Below are 14,830 nucleotides of genomic sequence, written 5' to 3'. Positions count from 1 at the left end.
TTGGAAGTAAAGCTTGTACCCTTTGGACGTGAAATGGATACAGTAATTCATGCCTTAAAATTCGTCAAACTGTGACTGGTGATAATCCAAATTGCGTTGCAATTGTTCTAGTGCTTATGTCAGGATGCTCTTCGATGATATCTAAAATCAAATTCTCCAGATTTAAAATGCGCCTAGGTCCAATGGCTGCACCATGTTGCCCTGGCTTCGGCCGCAAATTTTCAGTTTCTCTACTCCGCTGAACCACACGCAAAAAAGCTTCACGCGACGGATGATACCTATGAGGAAACCTTTGTGCATAAAGATTAGCTGCAGCCACAATGTTTTGTCTTGATTCCCCGTACGCCAGTAACATGTCCATTAGTTCCTCATTTGAAAAATTATGCGGCATAATTTTAATAAAAAACGAAATACGACCACAACTGTATCAACTGATAGCAAAGTAGGTACTACTAAACATAATAAACATCATCCGGACTTGTTTACTTCTTAATTTGAAAACAAAATTCCACCTGATAAAGTTATTTCATTTTTGTGAAAAAAAAAAGAATTATCTCAGAAACTAAAAATATTTTACTTAAATTTGTTTTCACTATTAGTCATTATTTATTATTAGCAATAATTTCCCAAGTTTATGCGTATAGGTTAAGAAACACCCTGTATACACCACTGCAGTCCCCTACATATTCCGACATGCATTCTTTGCATAGCGATGGATCCACAAATATACCTCGTGCAGAATCAGTTGCCGATGATATTGTACGATCACAAATAATAGCAAAAGCTTTTTCCAACATTTAACATGTTTTGTTCATCAACAACTTTTTCATAATAAAAATATTTAAAAATAATACCTTTATATATTTTTTCAGACTTCATAAATACATCACACACCTCGGGTATAAATTTGGAGATTGCAGGTGTTGACACACGAAATAACCTCTGCAAAGTTCTATAACTATTTCCTGTGGCTAAATAAGACAATGTGATTTCCAATTTTATTCTAGTTCGAATAGCTGATCTCATTACAGTGTTCTTTTTCGTAATTTTGAGGAGCAATTTGAGCCAACAATATATCAAAATGTTCATTAGACATCCTCAGCCAATTTGTATATTCTGGTACGTCTGCAGCTGCTAATTCTCTTAATAAAGTAGATGAAGCACCATATATTTCTCTTCGCCATTTTCAGCCATTTTCTCACCCAGCAACGTTTCTTTTTGGTTTTGTTCATTTCTTCTGCAAGTATTTCGGATAACTCACCACATACTTTTAAAATACAATTCCGCATTGTTGCACGCGTAACTTTTCCGGCCATGTTTTATCAACACTAAACAACTAAACAACAAATCATGTTAACGCTCACAAAAACAAAAGGACTAAATTCGGCTTTAAACAGTAAAATGCTTTAAAAAATAAGACAATAATTAATATCGGTATTCGAAACATTCCTACATAAACCTGGTTGTAGCGAACAACCAAACAACCAAACGTTTCACTCGAACTATTTGTGACAAATTACAGCTCTGTCAAAAATTGAGTAATGGGAGATGGAATGTTTATGGGGCGAGTGTGTGTTGTGCATTAAGTTTTAGTTTTTATATTTTTTCGCCTTTTATAGTAATCATAAACTAAAATTCCCAATAAAAGACACTAATACTAAATAAAAATGGCTAAAGTAAACGATAGACCGCCGAATCATTCAACGTACAAACTGGTAATAGTGGGTGGAGGTGGTGTTGGAAAATCCGCGATAACTTTACAATTTATACAGGTATGTATTGGTTTTATTGCTCTGGATTACTTCATAACGTAAGCTTTAAGTTGGGATCAAACTTCAGAATAATTTAAATGTTTATAAGAACATATTTTACATGCAGCTCTTTATATGGCAAGGCAATTATTCAGCCTTGTTTGTAAACCTACACAGACAAGTATTTTGTAATAAAGAGTTTTTTTTTCTTTTAGAGCTATTTTGTAACGGACTACGACCCCACAATAGAAGACTCCTATACCAAGCAATGTGTTATAGATGATATACCTGCAAAACTCGATAGTAAGTTTAAACACCAATTTTCCATTTTATTAATTTTTATTGTAAACAGGAAGTGCAGAAATATAATTAACTTTGCTTTGTAAATCCATTTAAGTACCCATCACATAACCTCATTAACACTATAAGGTATTAAAATCAATTGATGTGTTTGCTTTAGGAGTTAATTAAAATAGCTATTTTTAATGTTTCCTGTACTGTTTTAATAAATGAAAAACCAGTTATCTAGGTTGTTGTCACTCATTACATTGTAGTTGAAGTCAATAATGTTTATTTATTTAGCAGAAAAACAAAAATAGATTAACAATATTTAAATATACATATCTCCATTCAAATTATGGAGATATGTTTGTGTACTATAGCCAGGTCTTATTTCCACTGGGGTATACTTATCCGTAATAAAAATTGCCTCATAAATTACACATAATTGTAACTCTAATAATAAAAAGTAGTTTAATATTATATGTTTAAGAAAATTGTGTACAACTTAATTAAACCACCAAAATTAAAGAATGGCAGCAAAAAAAATCTTATATTTTTTTCAATACAACAAAACATCATCTAAAAAAAGTAAATATCTTAACATTAAGGAAACTAGGATTAAGAAAAAAATTCCTGAAACACAATAGAATTTCTTACATCAGACCAAGCCTTGACAGGAGCCACCTAGGGATAAGTATTGAATGATATATGTAACTTATTGTATTACTAATTGTATATGACCTAATATAGGAATTTTTTTTTTTTTTTTTTTTATTTATTTATTTTACGTGATCAACCCCATTACAACAGTAAATTAAATACAAAATCAATTGAACCTAACCATACTTAACAGTAAAATACTAACTATTAAGCAGTAATAAAGCCTACTTATAAATGTAAAATACCGAAAATAGTTTTATAACTTAAATCAATATAACAAAATTCTAAAAATACTAAAAACATAAAGTATAATATTCAGTATTGCACTAAAAAAAAAAAAAAAAATTAAACAATTTCTCTTATTTGACTCTTAAATCTAGATAAGGAAATACCCAAAATTTCAACCTCCCTAGTATTGACAATTCTTAGAGTTCTTTCAATAGGAGCATGTAATGCATAATTGGCGATATCAAATGGTAATGAAAAGACACGATACTGCCTTAAATTCCTAGATGGAATATTAAATTGTATTGTCATCAAAAGTTCTGGACAAATTATCTGACCATTCAATAATTTATACAAAAAAATTAAATCTGCATATATTCGTCTTTGTCTCAATGTCTTCATACCAAGCATTTCTAAAACAATATCATAAACATGATCATCCGGAATTCTTATTCGAAGTTTATAGAGACAAAACCTAATAAATTTGTTCTGAACTCTTTCCAAGGACAAGCAATTATTCATGTAAAAGGGCGACCATATCACTGAGCCATATTCCAGCAATGAAACAACCAATGACATGTATAACCTCTTACAGGTCTCTATAGAAAATTCTTTACAGTTCCTTAGTACAAAACCCAGATTCTTAGAGGATTTGAGAACAATATTGTTTATGTGTGCATTAAAGTTTAAATGAACATCAAATAAGATACCAAGATCTTTAACTATGCTGCAATATTGAAGTGTACTTCCTTGAATGTTATATGAAGTGACAACCTTTTTAGTACGCTTGAAAAAACTTATACAGGGTTACTGGTAATTCGATACATTCCTTTGGAGATGTGATAGGGGAGGGGGTAAGTAGTAAATTGAACCCTAATATGTATTATGCAAAAGTTGATAGTTTTCGACATATTTAATTTTTTCTGTTTTTCTTCAAAATGTAGACCTTAGTGGTTTAAAAGGCAGTTTCCAGAAAATCCGCTGTATATTTTTTTAACTTTTTAGGCAAAATACATGCTCAACACAATAGTGTTACGTTTGTAATGGCAAAAGTCCCGCAAATAGTTGTAACCATAGGTAAATTCTCGATGCAAAGTGTAATTTTTTTTTCTTAAATAAAATACTACACTTTCTAGTGGATATTTTTTTAAAAAAAAATTATGCTACATTCTTCAAAATTTATGTAAAACTTTCTTATTATCTAAGCTAGCTCATAGGATACAAATGCTTAAAAGTTAGGTGACATGGTTTTGTATTTTTATTATAAATTGTAAAGTAACGCATTTATCAGTATTTACCTTCACAAATCTTGTTCAAAATGAGAGCCTCTATTGCGAATACAGGCTTGGCAGCGCCTTCTCATTTCAGTCTTTGTTGTTCTAGTTGTTATGTTATTCCTGATCTGATGGGCAGCGTTGGTTATTCTTTGGATAAGATCTTCCCGGGTAATTATTGGGGTTGCATAAACCAGTGCTTCCATTTGACCCCATATGCTATAATCAAGCGGGGTTTACAAACACTTCTGTAATTCTCGATTTTGCTATTGTCGCCAGATTTAAAAATTGGCATTACAAAACTATGTTTCCACAAGGTTGGAAAAATTGCAGAATCTAAAGATCTTTTAAAAATTATAAAAAGAGGGTATGAAATAGTACATACACACTTTATTAGAAAATAATTCGGAATGCCATCGGGTCCTGAACTAACTTTGGGTGGCAACTTGGTAATTTTATTAAAAATCAACCCAACGGAAAGGGTGGGATTAGGAATGGCCATATTTAACTTTGCTTGCTGATTGATAAAAGCACCATTATTGTTTATATTATTAATAGGACTATAGACTGTTGAAAAAAACTGGGCAAAACCTTCAGCTATCTGTTCACAGCCAACAAACTCATTATCATTATAATACATTAAATTAGGAAGTTTATTAATTGATCTTTTATTGTTTATGTTATACCAAAAACTTTTAGGGTTAGTGTAGAGTAGTTGGTCTAAGTTTGAAATATAATTATCATAACAAATATCAGTCAAAGTTTTACATCTAGCCCTAATGTTTGAAAAAGTAATATAATCTAACTAAATATCTTAATTCAGCTGAAAACCAACTAGGAAACTTTGAAGTTTTGTATCTCTTTAGGGGAACAAAAAGTGCTATAGCCATATCCAGTATATGATAAAAATGTGAGACTGCTATATTAATGTCTGCTGAGCTTAAAACCAAGTCCCAATTAATTCCACATAAGTAATTATTAATACCAATATAATCACCCATTTTAAAATCATAATAAAACTCTACATAGTTTAAATTCGACTTAGTTTCACAACTAAAATCAATTTCAAAATTATACCCTTTGTGATTTAATGACCCCTCAAAAAGACAATCAACTGCTTCCATTACAGCAAGAGTTTGCTTGCTTAAAAAAATTAGATCTAAATAAACAAGCCTATCATTTGGAATTGTAATATTCTGATAAAAACTCAAACAAGCATAATGCTGACCTAAAACTAGACCCGCCGAATTTAAAGGACAAGTCACCACCACACCATTGTCGTCATTCCCCCAACTTGAATCAGGTACATTAAAATCACCAAAAATATAAAAATCACAGCTTGAATATTCTTGCCTGAGAATGTCAACAGAATTGCATTTTAATTTATAAATATATAATAAGCTGCATCCAAATTTAGTCAAAAGTATCACAAATCATATCAGTTAATATAAAAGAAAATCGCAGTAGGCAAAGTAAATCTTTTAACACAGCCACAAATTACTAATAAGACTACAATTGATGGTAGAATAATTTACAAAATTTGTTGTATAATTGGGTTACCGAACAGATGGAGTGGTCACATGATCGTTCTGCGCCGGAGGTGTGGCCTAGAGCCTCGATAGGATTCATGACTTGGGGTTTTATTTAATTTTATTAGTCGAGAGGCTTTAGATCGTTTTGGTTGAATTTTCTGCTATTCAAATATTTGAATCTTCGCAATATTAAAAAGTTGAGATTCTGTTAATTTTTTTGTTAATTTGTTTGTTAACAAATAATGACTGACGTGCCACGTACACCCCCATTGTCACCCCCCAATAAAAGAAAAGAGTACGAAAACATTTGACCATTGCTGAAAAGGAAGTGATTATCAACATATATAAAACATGTGATAACGAGCATCCAGCATACAACAAAGTGCAAAAAGTCCAGTTTACAGCAGAAGCAGCAGGTAATAAATATTTTTAATATACATTGTGTCCCAGGATGAGCGAATTTATACATGAAAATGACAAAAAATGTTGTGGTTAAAATTTGACCTTTTGGTATCCAGCCCTGCTTGATTAAAAAATAAAATTTAGCATATTATTATTTTTTTAAAATCAAGCTTGCCTTGATACGAATATTTTTAAAATTTTATAAGTAGGTAAAGTGGAGGGTAAAGTAGTAATTCTAGGCAAGATATAAAAAAAGTTTATAAGAAAAGGTTGTTTAGAATGCAAAATTATGCCCGAATTTCATAACCATAGACCTACTTTGATTTTTACGTTTTGTGTACCAATGAATTTTTTTATTCATATTTAATTATTAGAGATTGAAATTTGTAAAAATCAAAGTAGGTCTATGGTTATGAAATTCGGTATTCGGGCATAATTTTGCATTCTTTTTGGTAAACCCCAATATATTAACATAACTTTGCATAACAAAATACTTAAAAGGGATTATTATATCATTACCTGGCACAACCTCAAAATCGGTTTGGACCCATTTTACAGGCGACCGTATTATATTTTAAAAAAAGCTGCTTACAAAGCAAAGCTGTATGGTAAAATAATTTAAAATATATATTTCGCGCACATCATTTATTTATTTATTTATTTAATAGAGGGGATCAACCCCATTACGAAAAAAAAAATAAATATTACAAAGTTCAATAGTTACACCTAACCATAACTTAAAATAGCTAAAATACAAATATGTTTTTACAGGCAAACCAAATAAAATTAACAGAAGAGTTTACACAATCTCTCTAATTTAATTCCTAAAACTAGACCAGTCAATGCCCAGAACTTCAATATCCTCATGGTTGATAATATTTAAGGTTCTTTCGATAGGGGAGTGAGTGGCATAGTTGGTACTGTGAAAAGGCAAAGCAAATAGTCGGTTTCGTCTCAAGAGTCTTAAGGGGACATTGAAGCTAATTCTACCGAGAAGGTCGGGGCATACAATCAGACCATTAAGAAGCTTAAATACAAAGGTTAAATCACCACGAATATGTTTTTCTCTCAATGTTGTCATAGCCAGCACTTCCCGTGCATCATCATAAACATGATCGTTCTGTATTTCCAAATTTAATTTAAATAGACAAAATCTCAAAAACGTATTCTGAATCTTTTCAAGGGCCAGACAGCTGTTTATGTAATAGGGGGACCATATCATTGAGCCATACTCCAATAAAGAAACCACCAAAGACATTTACACTCTCTTACAGGTCTCGACTGATAGCTCTCTACAGTTATGCAGAACAAAACCCAGAACCCTGGAGGACCTAACCGCTATATTATTTATGTGTATATTAAAATTTAAATGATCGTCAAAATAAATGCCAAGATCCTTGATTGTATCAGAATACTGAACAGGGCTTCCCTCTATATTGCTGATGTTACAACTTTTTTACTTCTTTTGTGAAAACTAATATAATTACATTTCTTTATGTTTAAGAATAAGATATTGTTGACACACCAATCATTTAGCCTATTCAGGTCATTCTGTAACAAAACTTGGTCTTTGGGAGTCTGGATTACTCTATAAAATTTCAGGTCATCTGCAAACAATAAAAAGGCACTATTTTCAAAACATATAGCTATATCATTAATGAAAATGTTAGTGAAACATTTACTCCATCTGTTCGGTAATCCGACTATAGCTTTTGCTTAAAATTGCCTATTGCTTCCATATGCCCTAGCAGGCCACTAGAACTGTGATCCATTTCTGAAGTTAGTTCATTCCTTCCTAGTGTGGTGAAATAGTATTATAAAAATTCCAAACTCTCTGTTATTTAAGTTTACAAAACAAAACTGAGGACAATCTTTATCTGCATTTATTTCTTTCTTTAGAAAACATATACAATTCTAATACAAGAGCTAATATAATTCTTCTTAACTCTAGTGTAGGCAAATTTAGGCTATCCCTTACCCACTGTTATATTTTTCCTATGGCGACTTTTTCAAGCCGCTCAATGTAACAATTGTAAGAAGACCAAAGAACTGACCCATATTCCCAAATTAGCCCAGCAAAGGTCCAATACGGCATTCTAGAGGTAAACAGAGACAAGTCAACCTTTGACCTCTGAATGAAGCCATGCACCTTCATTTGCTACATGATTGATAGGTTGGAAGGTTATTTCAAGTTGAATCGAATATTTATTAATGCATTCTCCTGTTTAAATCCCTTAAGGATTTCATCATAAAAAGTATTCTACTCAGTTTGCCTGAGAGATGATATACAAATTCTTCTCATGTTAATTTAGCATTTAAAGTAAGTCCTAGCACTTTTGTAGGTGAGAGCTGTTAAAAGCTGTTCTTATTAAGTGAATTTCTTTTTAAGCTAAAATTTAACTTATTGGTCTTGGGGCATTTAAGGAAAATCTTAAAAAACGATTCTACTATCATATCTACAACCGATCAAAAGTGGAGTACTGGACAGCATTACTAGTACCATCTAGAAAAAGAATAGGTTCTAAATGTTGAACATTTGGCAAAAATACTTTGGTTTATTCATTTGAATATCAAAGCAATACTCGCGCATACGCGCGCAATACGCAATGAAGTTGATGAAATGAGCATACTGTTTAGAATGTTATCTAAAATGAATGAAAGGATTGAATTAAAAGATTCTGCATTTAATGTGTTTTCACTATTACTTAAAACCTGTCAATTTAAGTTTTGTTTTATCATAATAAAACTATATATTACATATTGAAACTTGTTTTTTATTGGAGTTGCTTATACAGTAAATAGGTTGTTCTAAATGCTGCATTTTGATTTTTCTGCTATATGTAAATAATCTGCTTGACTCATTTTTTCAACTTATCCATATAAGCTTGAAAATACTTATTGGCATCAACTATTTTACATGAAATAGGGTTTTTCCAATGTTTTTAAATTATTTCTTTCTCTACATCACCAAGTTCCACTACATTTTATTAAATTTAATAAAAAAAAAACCTTAACTTAACAAAGACTTTCCAGGCGCCTTTGGTACTTTTGCTCATTGATACTAATTAATTGCTTAACATACACAAATTAACTATAGGGCTCTTCAAAGATATAGTCTAACATGTATTTGGTTATTCTAATAAATTACTGGGTAATAATATTATTTTGTTATAGTCTTGGATACAGCAGGCCAAGAAGAATTTAGTGCAATGAGAGAACAATACATGAGATCAGGCGAAGGGTTCTTACTAGTATTTTCTGTGACTGAAAGGTCAAGCTTTGAAGAAGTTTTCAAGTTTCATAAGCAAATTTTACGAGTTAAGGACCGTGACGAATTTCCTATGCTTATAATAGGAAACAAGGTAATTCAATTTTAACTTCAGTTTGCCACATTATAATCAATTTTTTTTTAATTTTAGGTAGATCTGGAGCATCAAAGAGTGGTGTGGCAAGAAGAGGCGCAGGAAATGGCCCGCACTCTAAAAATCCCTTATATAGAATGTAGTGCCAAAATGCGCATGAACGTAGATAATGCCTTTTACGAGCTGGTTAGAGTGGTAAGGAAGTTTCAACAATCGGAACGACCGCTACTTAAAACCAACTATAAACGAGATAAAAAGAAGTGCTGTATTTTATAATTTGGAATTGTTTTGGGGGAGGGGGGGACACGGTACATCACTATAGGCTAATATTATTATGTTATCGATGCAGCTGCAATACGGATCACAAAAAAAGGTTTGGTTGACATATCTATATAAGATGTCATATCACCTTTGTAAATTTTGAATTTATTGATGTTTAACTGGTAGTTTGAGGTAATTTTAAGGATAAAATGTATATTTCTACAATGTTGTGATACCATCAAATGAATTTTTTATTATTGAGGTTGTGATGTGGCTTCTGTGAGAATGTTTAAGGTCACTGAATTGAATGAAACTAAGCTACATTTACATATGTGTTCATTATTCCAAATATTACAGAAAATTTTTAAATTATATAAAGTTAAATATCAATCATATACAATATTGAATTGGAAATCCTTTATTATTAGCAATTCTATAGGGCATCCAATATATTGAAATCAATTGTTTTAAACTACCATCACATATATTCTGCAAATGTATAACATTCGATCCAGGCTTTTCAGCTATTAATAGAGTTTTTCTTATTAATTTATAAGAAAACCTAAAACCCAATAGCAGACAAAATGATCCCTGTAAGTTCAAAATATTATTATAAAGCTTATGTTTATATTCCAAAAGCATACAAAAATTATTTTAGATTTATCAGCTATTGTACTCCCAGTATAATATATTTAATTAGTATTTTAAATTTACATATTACTTGTTTTTAATAATATTACATAAGTCTACGGAAGGAACTTTTTACCCAACCTGGTGGGGCAAAAAAAAAGAAACAAAACATATATACTCTTATTACTCCAACCTTCCTCGAACTATCTATCTATAATCTACCTTGACGTTTGAATGCAATACTCGCAGATGTAAGCGTCGCAATCATTGTCATCTATTCCCGCACAAGCGTCGTGTGCCCAATGTATGCAAAAATCACACTGTACCAACAGATTTTCGCTTGACAGTTCGTGATTTGAGTGACTTGGGAAAAGGGCAAATGTCCTTAGGAAAATCAGAAAAGGAGGGAAAAGATTCAGAGATGACACCAGTGTCAATATCTCAATAAAAAACATCTGAAGAGGAGATAAGATTGTTGTCTGAACTGGTTCCTGGTAGGACTACAGGCTTTCATATGACTCTCGAAATTTGAAATACAACAGCTTCCTGGATGATTAGTCACCCATTTTTCTAATGCCTGATCATGGTAAGGGCTAAGGGGATACATAAAGGTTAGATCCCAGGGCAGTTGTACAAAATTACTTTGAACCTTATTAATGACGTCCAAGTTTTTGGTATGGGAAAGATGATCATTAAGAATTCACATCTTCTGGTGATGGTTTAACAAAAGATTTTCAATCCGATTTTTCCATCCGGAATTATTGCATTTAAATGTTGTCCCTGGTGATGCCCGTCCTTAAGCTCGTACCTTCGTTCTCTTTCTGGAAAAAATTAGCACGTGTGAAACAAATAAGCCTCCTGTCGACGTACAAATTACTGCAGTAGTAGACACATCCCGTTCGATGAGAATGCCATTCGCAGCTGCAAGTTGGTAAGCAAGATGTCGAGGCCATCTTTGGTGGTAAGCCAATATATTCGACCCTCCATAAAAAAAATATAGCTCTTTGTAAACATCTGAGATTAAAGTAAAAGAGAGGTGTTACAGAAACACTTGTTTGATTTTTCATTGGTATCTTTTAATTTGTGTATATCACGTACAAATAACCATTTTTTAAAAATCAAATTAAGAAGAAAATGAAAAATAGGTAATATAGCGAAACTTTCCTAACTCGTCAAGGCTGAGAAAAGTCGAACTGTTGAATAACAAAAAAGTATGAATTTTTACATAATAAAGAAAGTGTATACTGGTATCTTCCTAACTTCAGCAAATTTGTCAAATATTGTAAGTATAGCAGCAAATGCTTTAGTGTCATTTTAATCTTTGTCCTCACCTAAATCTAAAAAAATCATTTATCTTTTTATTTTAATTTTGTAAGTGGCTTTTAACTAACGTAGAGGAACCGAAGACAAAACGGCAACTTTAACAGAAACTAAAGCTTTTTGAAAGAACCTGGTAAAAACTTACTTAAGATTGACAAAAATACAAAAGGAAAAAAACAAATAACAAAATGGAGGCCTAGATCTATACTCTCCAAAACAGAAAACAGTTGTAACCAGTTGTCCCCTTTCTGTTGAAGTATAGGCCAACTTGTTTCTATTCCTTTTTGCCTTTAATTTTCGGCAAACTTTTAAGAACAGTGGTTACACGTGTTTTATCCACATCTTCAGGACTCTTTCGGGTGTAAGCTGCTATTTATCTATAAGTTCCATTAGCAGAGTAAACAGCTGCTTTAGTGCCGTTGGATTGAAACTACTTGCCCTGGCTGCCTCTGGTTTCCGTCGACTTAAATCAGGATTTCTAATCTACCAGCCATTTTAGTTACATCAGGAATATTATGAGAAATTTTATTTGCTTTAACAAGATTGTAAGAACCGTCTTTGATTGTAACCAAAAAAGCGTAATTCCATTTTTTTTAACGTAATAGGTAAGTTCGCTTCTTGCTCCTTAGTAAATGTAGTTTCGATTCTACCCATTTTCTTTACAGTCGTGCTTTCAAGGTTCTGATATACACGTCGACTCTGTGCTTTAAGGTAGTATTTCTTTAAACTGTCTGATGCCCCATGAGATTATATACGACTTTAACAGAATTTATCATTGATTCTCTGAACTAGCTCGTATAGTCGGTAATCATATAAAAAACAAAATTATATAAGTAGTGCCCTGAAAAATTAATTGTAAAAGGATTCTTTTTCAATGGTTAAGATCAGTAGAGTTTTTCCTCTTTGCGTTTAGTCTGCAAAATGTACACGAGCTTAATTTGAAAATCAGAAAATGTATGAAACGTTTTATAAAAAAAATAGGCGGATCGCGCTTTTTAACTCAATAATAGTAAAGTTATAACAAATGTTACACTTTTGTACCTACATTAAATGCGGTAATATTCTTGTGGCAACCTCAAAGTTGTAGGGAAAAGTGGGGAATTGTGAAACAGTCTTCAATTGTGCACAATATCTCTATTGAAAAAAGAATTCGGAAGTTCCTAAAACTTTGAAGATTACTATGTGAATAAAGTATAAAAAGAATATAAAATATCTGGCGTTTACCGATTCATGAAATATTTTTTTCTTGAGAGTCTCGTGACTCGAGAAATGTTTTGGGATTTCGGAAAATGCAAATTTTTTTAATGAAAATATTATTAAAAAATAAAAAAAAATCTTTTACAGCTTAATGTAAACAAACTGATTGATACAGGTAAAATGTAAGCAGACTGCTGGATACAAAGTATTTGATATGAACGGCTGCATTCAATGCATTTCGGTGGTAGTCCTTGCTTCTGAGACTGGCCTTTTTTCAACTCTCCCAGTTACGTTAAAATGGCCGATTTTATTGGTCTGCGACCAATGATTGAACTTTTTCGCTCGCTCCTTTATTTTCAGCGGACAACTCGTATTGGTCGTCTGCTTCTTCATGGCCATCGTCAACTCGGTTTGATTTTCGCCGCTGAGTTGAGATGCAACGAAGTCTACATGAGTGAAAGCATTTATTAAAGGGAAAGATACCAGATGCGTTGAAATCCGTCTTGAGCCATGTTCCTCAGCGTAACTGCAACCTTCAAACAATTTTCGAGGATCAGTAGAACAGGACCTTGATGTAGGTCGAGAATAACATTTATATTGGCTCGTTTCCAATCATCTTGCTGCTCGGGATACATTATTTTTAATGAACCAAAAACGGTAAAGTCCAGTTGTATCCTATGCCTGCAATGGGGCACAAATGACAACATTGTAATATCGTTTACAATTGCGATATCATTGACGTCAATCGACAGATGCCATATGTAGAAGTAGAAGCGTTGATGAACCAGCATGTGTACCTTAATATTTGAAGAAGTGTTCCATGTACTGTACAATCTATGAAATACGAGATGATCTTCCGTCAACTTTCCATCTAAAATGAATTGTGTGTACGAATGGCGAACCAACAATTCCTTATTTTGCCTTAAGCATCGAATGGCAACCACTTGCTTTCCGATTAAAAGAGATTCCTCCGCCCTTAATGAGGAATGGGCATTTTTATTTCCTAATTTTACCGACTTATAATTTTAGAAAGGCAGTATTTATTATGCAAGTAAACGATTTTAATTACGGTAGTTTCCGGTTTTGCACAATAAAGCCAGACCGTTTAACAGTACTTTGAATATACAATATTTTGCTTGAAATTCCAATCGCTCCATGATATAAAATTACTAATTAAATAAGTACACTTAATTTAAAACAACCTAAAATCAAGACAAATTTATTTAACTAGACTCTAACCTTTTATAAATACTTTTAACTGAATAGGATTGTGGTGCCAAACCTCCTCCGTAAAATGTTTTATAATGATTCAGTGGCCTTAATTTAAATCTTACACGTACTGTTATGACCCATGAAAAAAAAACCTTATGATGTCAACTATAGAGTGAGTAAATTATAAGAACACCTTTGAGGTTATTTTTATAATGACTATATTTTTCTAGTATAATTTTTATGTTCTGTAAATAGAGCATATAAAAGAGGGACTCCTTATGATTGAAAATTGCATTTTATTGTTGGTTATGTATGCTGCATCCTGAGTACAAAAACAAGGTGCACTGCCAGTTTAATTTCATTTCTTTACTAATGACTTATTAATTATACTAATTGACACTAATGCAATTTGTCAACACTGCTGAAAGCTTTAATGTTGAGGCGCTTTAATGTGATTTTTAATTAAATTTAATGCGACACATTGTTTTTGAAAATTGTTTGTTGTTAATGTAATGTGATTTTTTATGGAATTTGTTGTGGCATATTTTTTAAAAAATTAACTTTTTTTTGCTCATACAATAAATCAGAAAACATCTGGTGCTATTTTTATGTAGGCGTTATTACATTTTATTTATATACATTGTACATTATGTTCAACATTAAATGTTTTATATTATTGTAATATTATCTAAGATAATAAATGTTTAATGGTAAATAACAGA

The 14,830-nt window shown here is 31.9% G+C and overlaps 1 protein-coding gene across 1 annotated transcript; it reads left to right on the top strand.

The window, feature by feature from the left end:
• Positions 1–1,534: 1,534 nt before the first annotated feature.
• Positions 1,535–14,828, top strand: LOC126733582 (ras-like protein 2). Its single transcript, XM_050436932.1, has 4 exons — positions 1,535–1,772; positions 1,967–2,054; positions 9,301–9,488; positions 9,546–14,828. The coding sequence occupies exons 1-4, from the start codon at positions 1,668–1,670 to the stop codon at positions 9,762–9,764; spliced, it is 600 nt and encodes a 199-aa protein (XP_050292889.1). The 5' UTR covers positions 1,535–1,667; the 3' UTR covers positions 9,765–14,828.
• Positions 14,829–14,830: the final 2 nt, after the last annotated feature.

The sequence above is a fragment of the Anthonomus grandis genome, chromosome 2, assembly GCF_022605725.1.
Source record: "Anthonomus grandis grandis chromosome 2, icAntGran1.3, whole genome shotgun sequence".
Lineage (NCBI taxonomy): Eukaryota > Metazoa > Arthropoda > Insecta > Coleoptera > Curculionidae > Anthonomus > Anthonomus grandis.
The sequence above is the reverse complement of the archived record's forward strand: the minus strand, read 5'-3'. Positions and strand labels throughout refer to the sequence as shown.

Coding starts and splice junctions, on each gene's coding strand:
- LOC126733582 (XM_050436932.1), top strand. CDS start 1,668: ATGGCTAAAGTAAACGATAGACCGCCGAATCATTCAACGTACAAACTG. Junction 1,773..1,966: donor TAACTTTACAATTTATACAG/GTATGTATTGGT, acceptor TTTTTCTTTTAG/AGCTATTTTGTAACGGACTA. Junction 2,055..9,300: donor TATACCTGCAAAACTCGATA/GTAAGTTTAAAC, acceptor ATTTTGTTATAG/TCTTGGATACAGCAGGCCAA.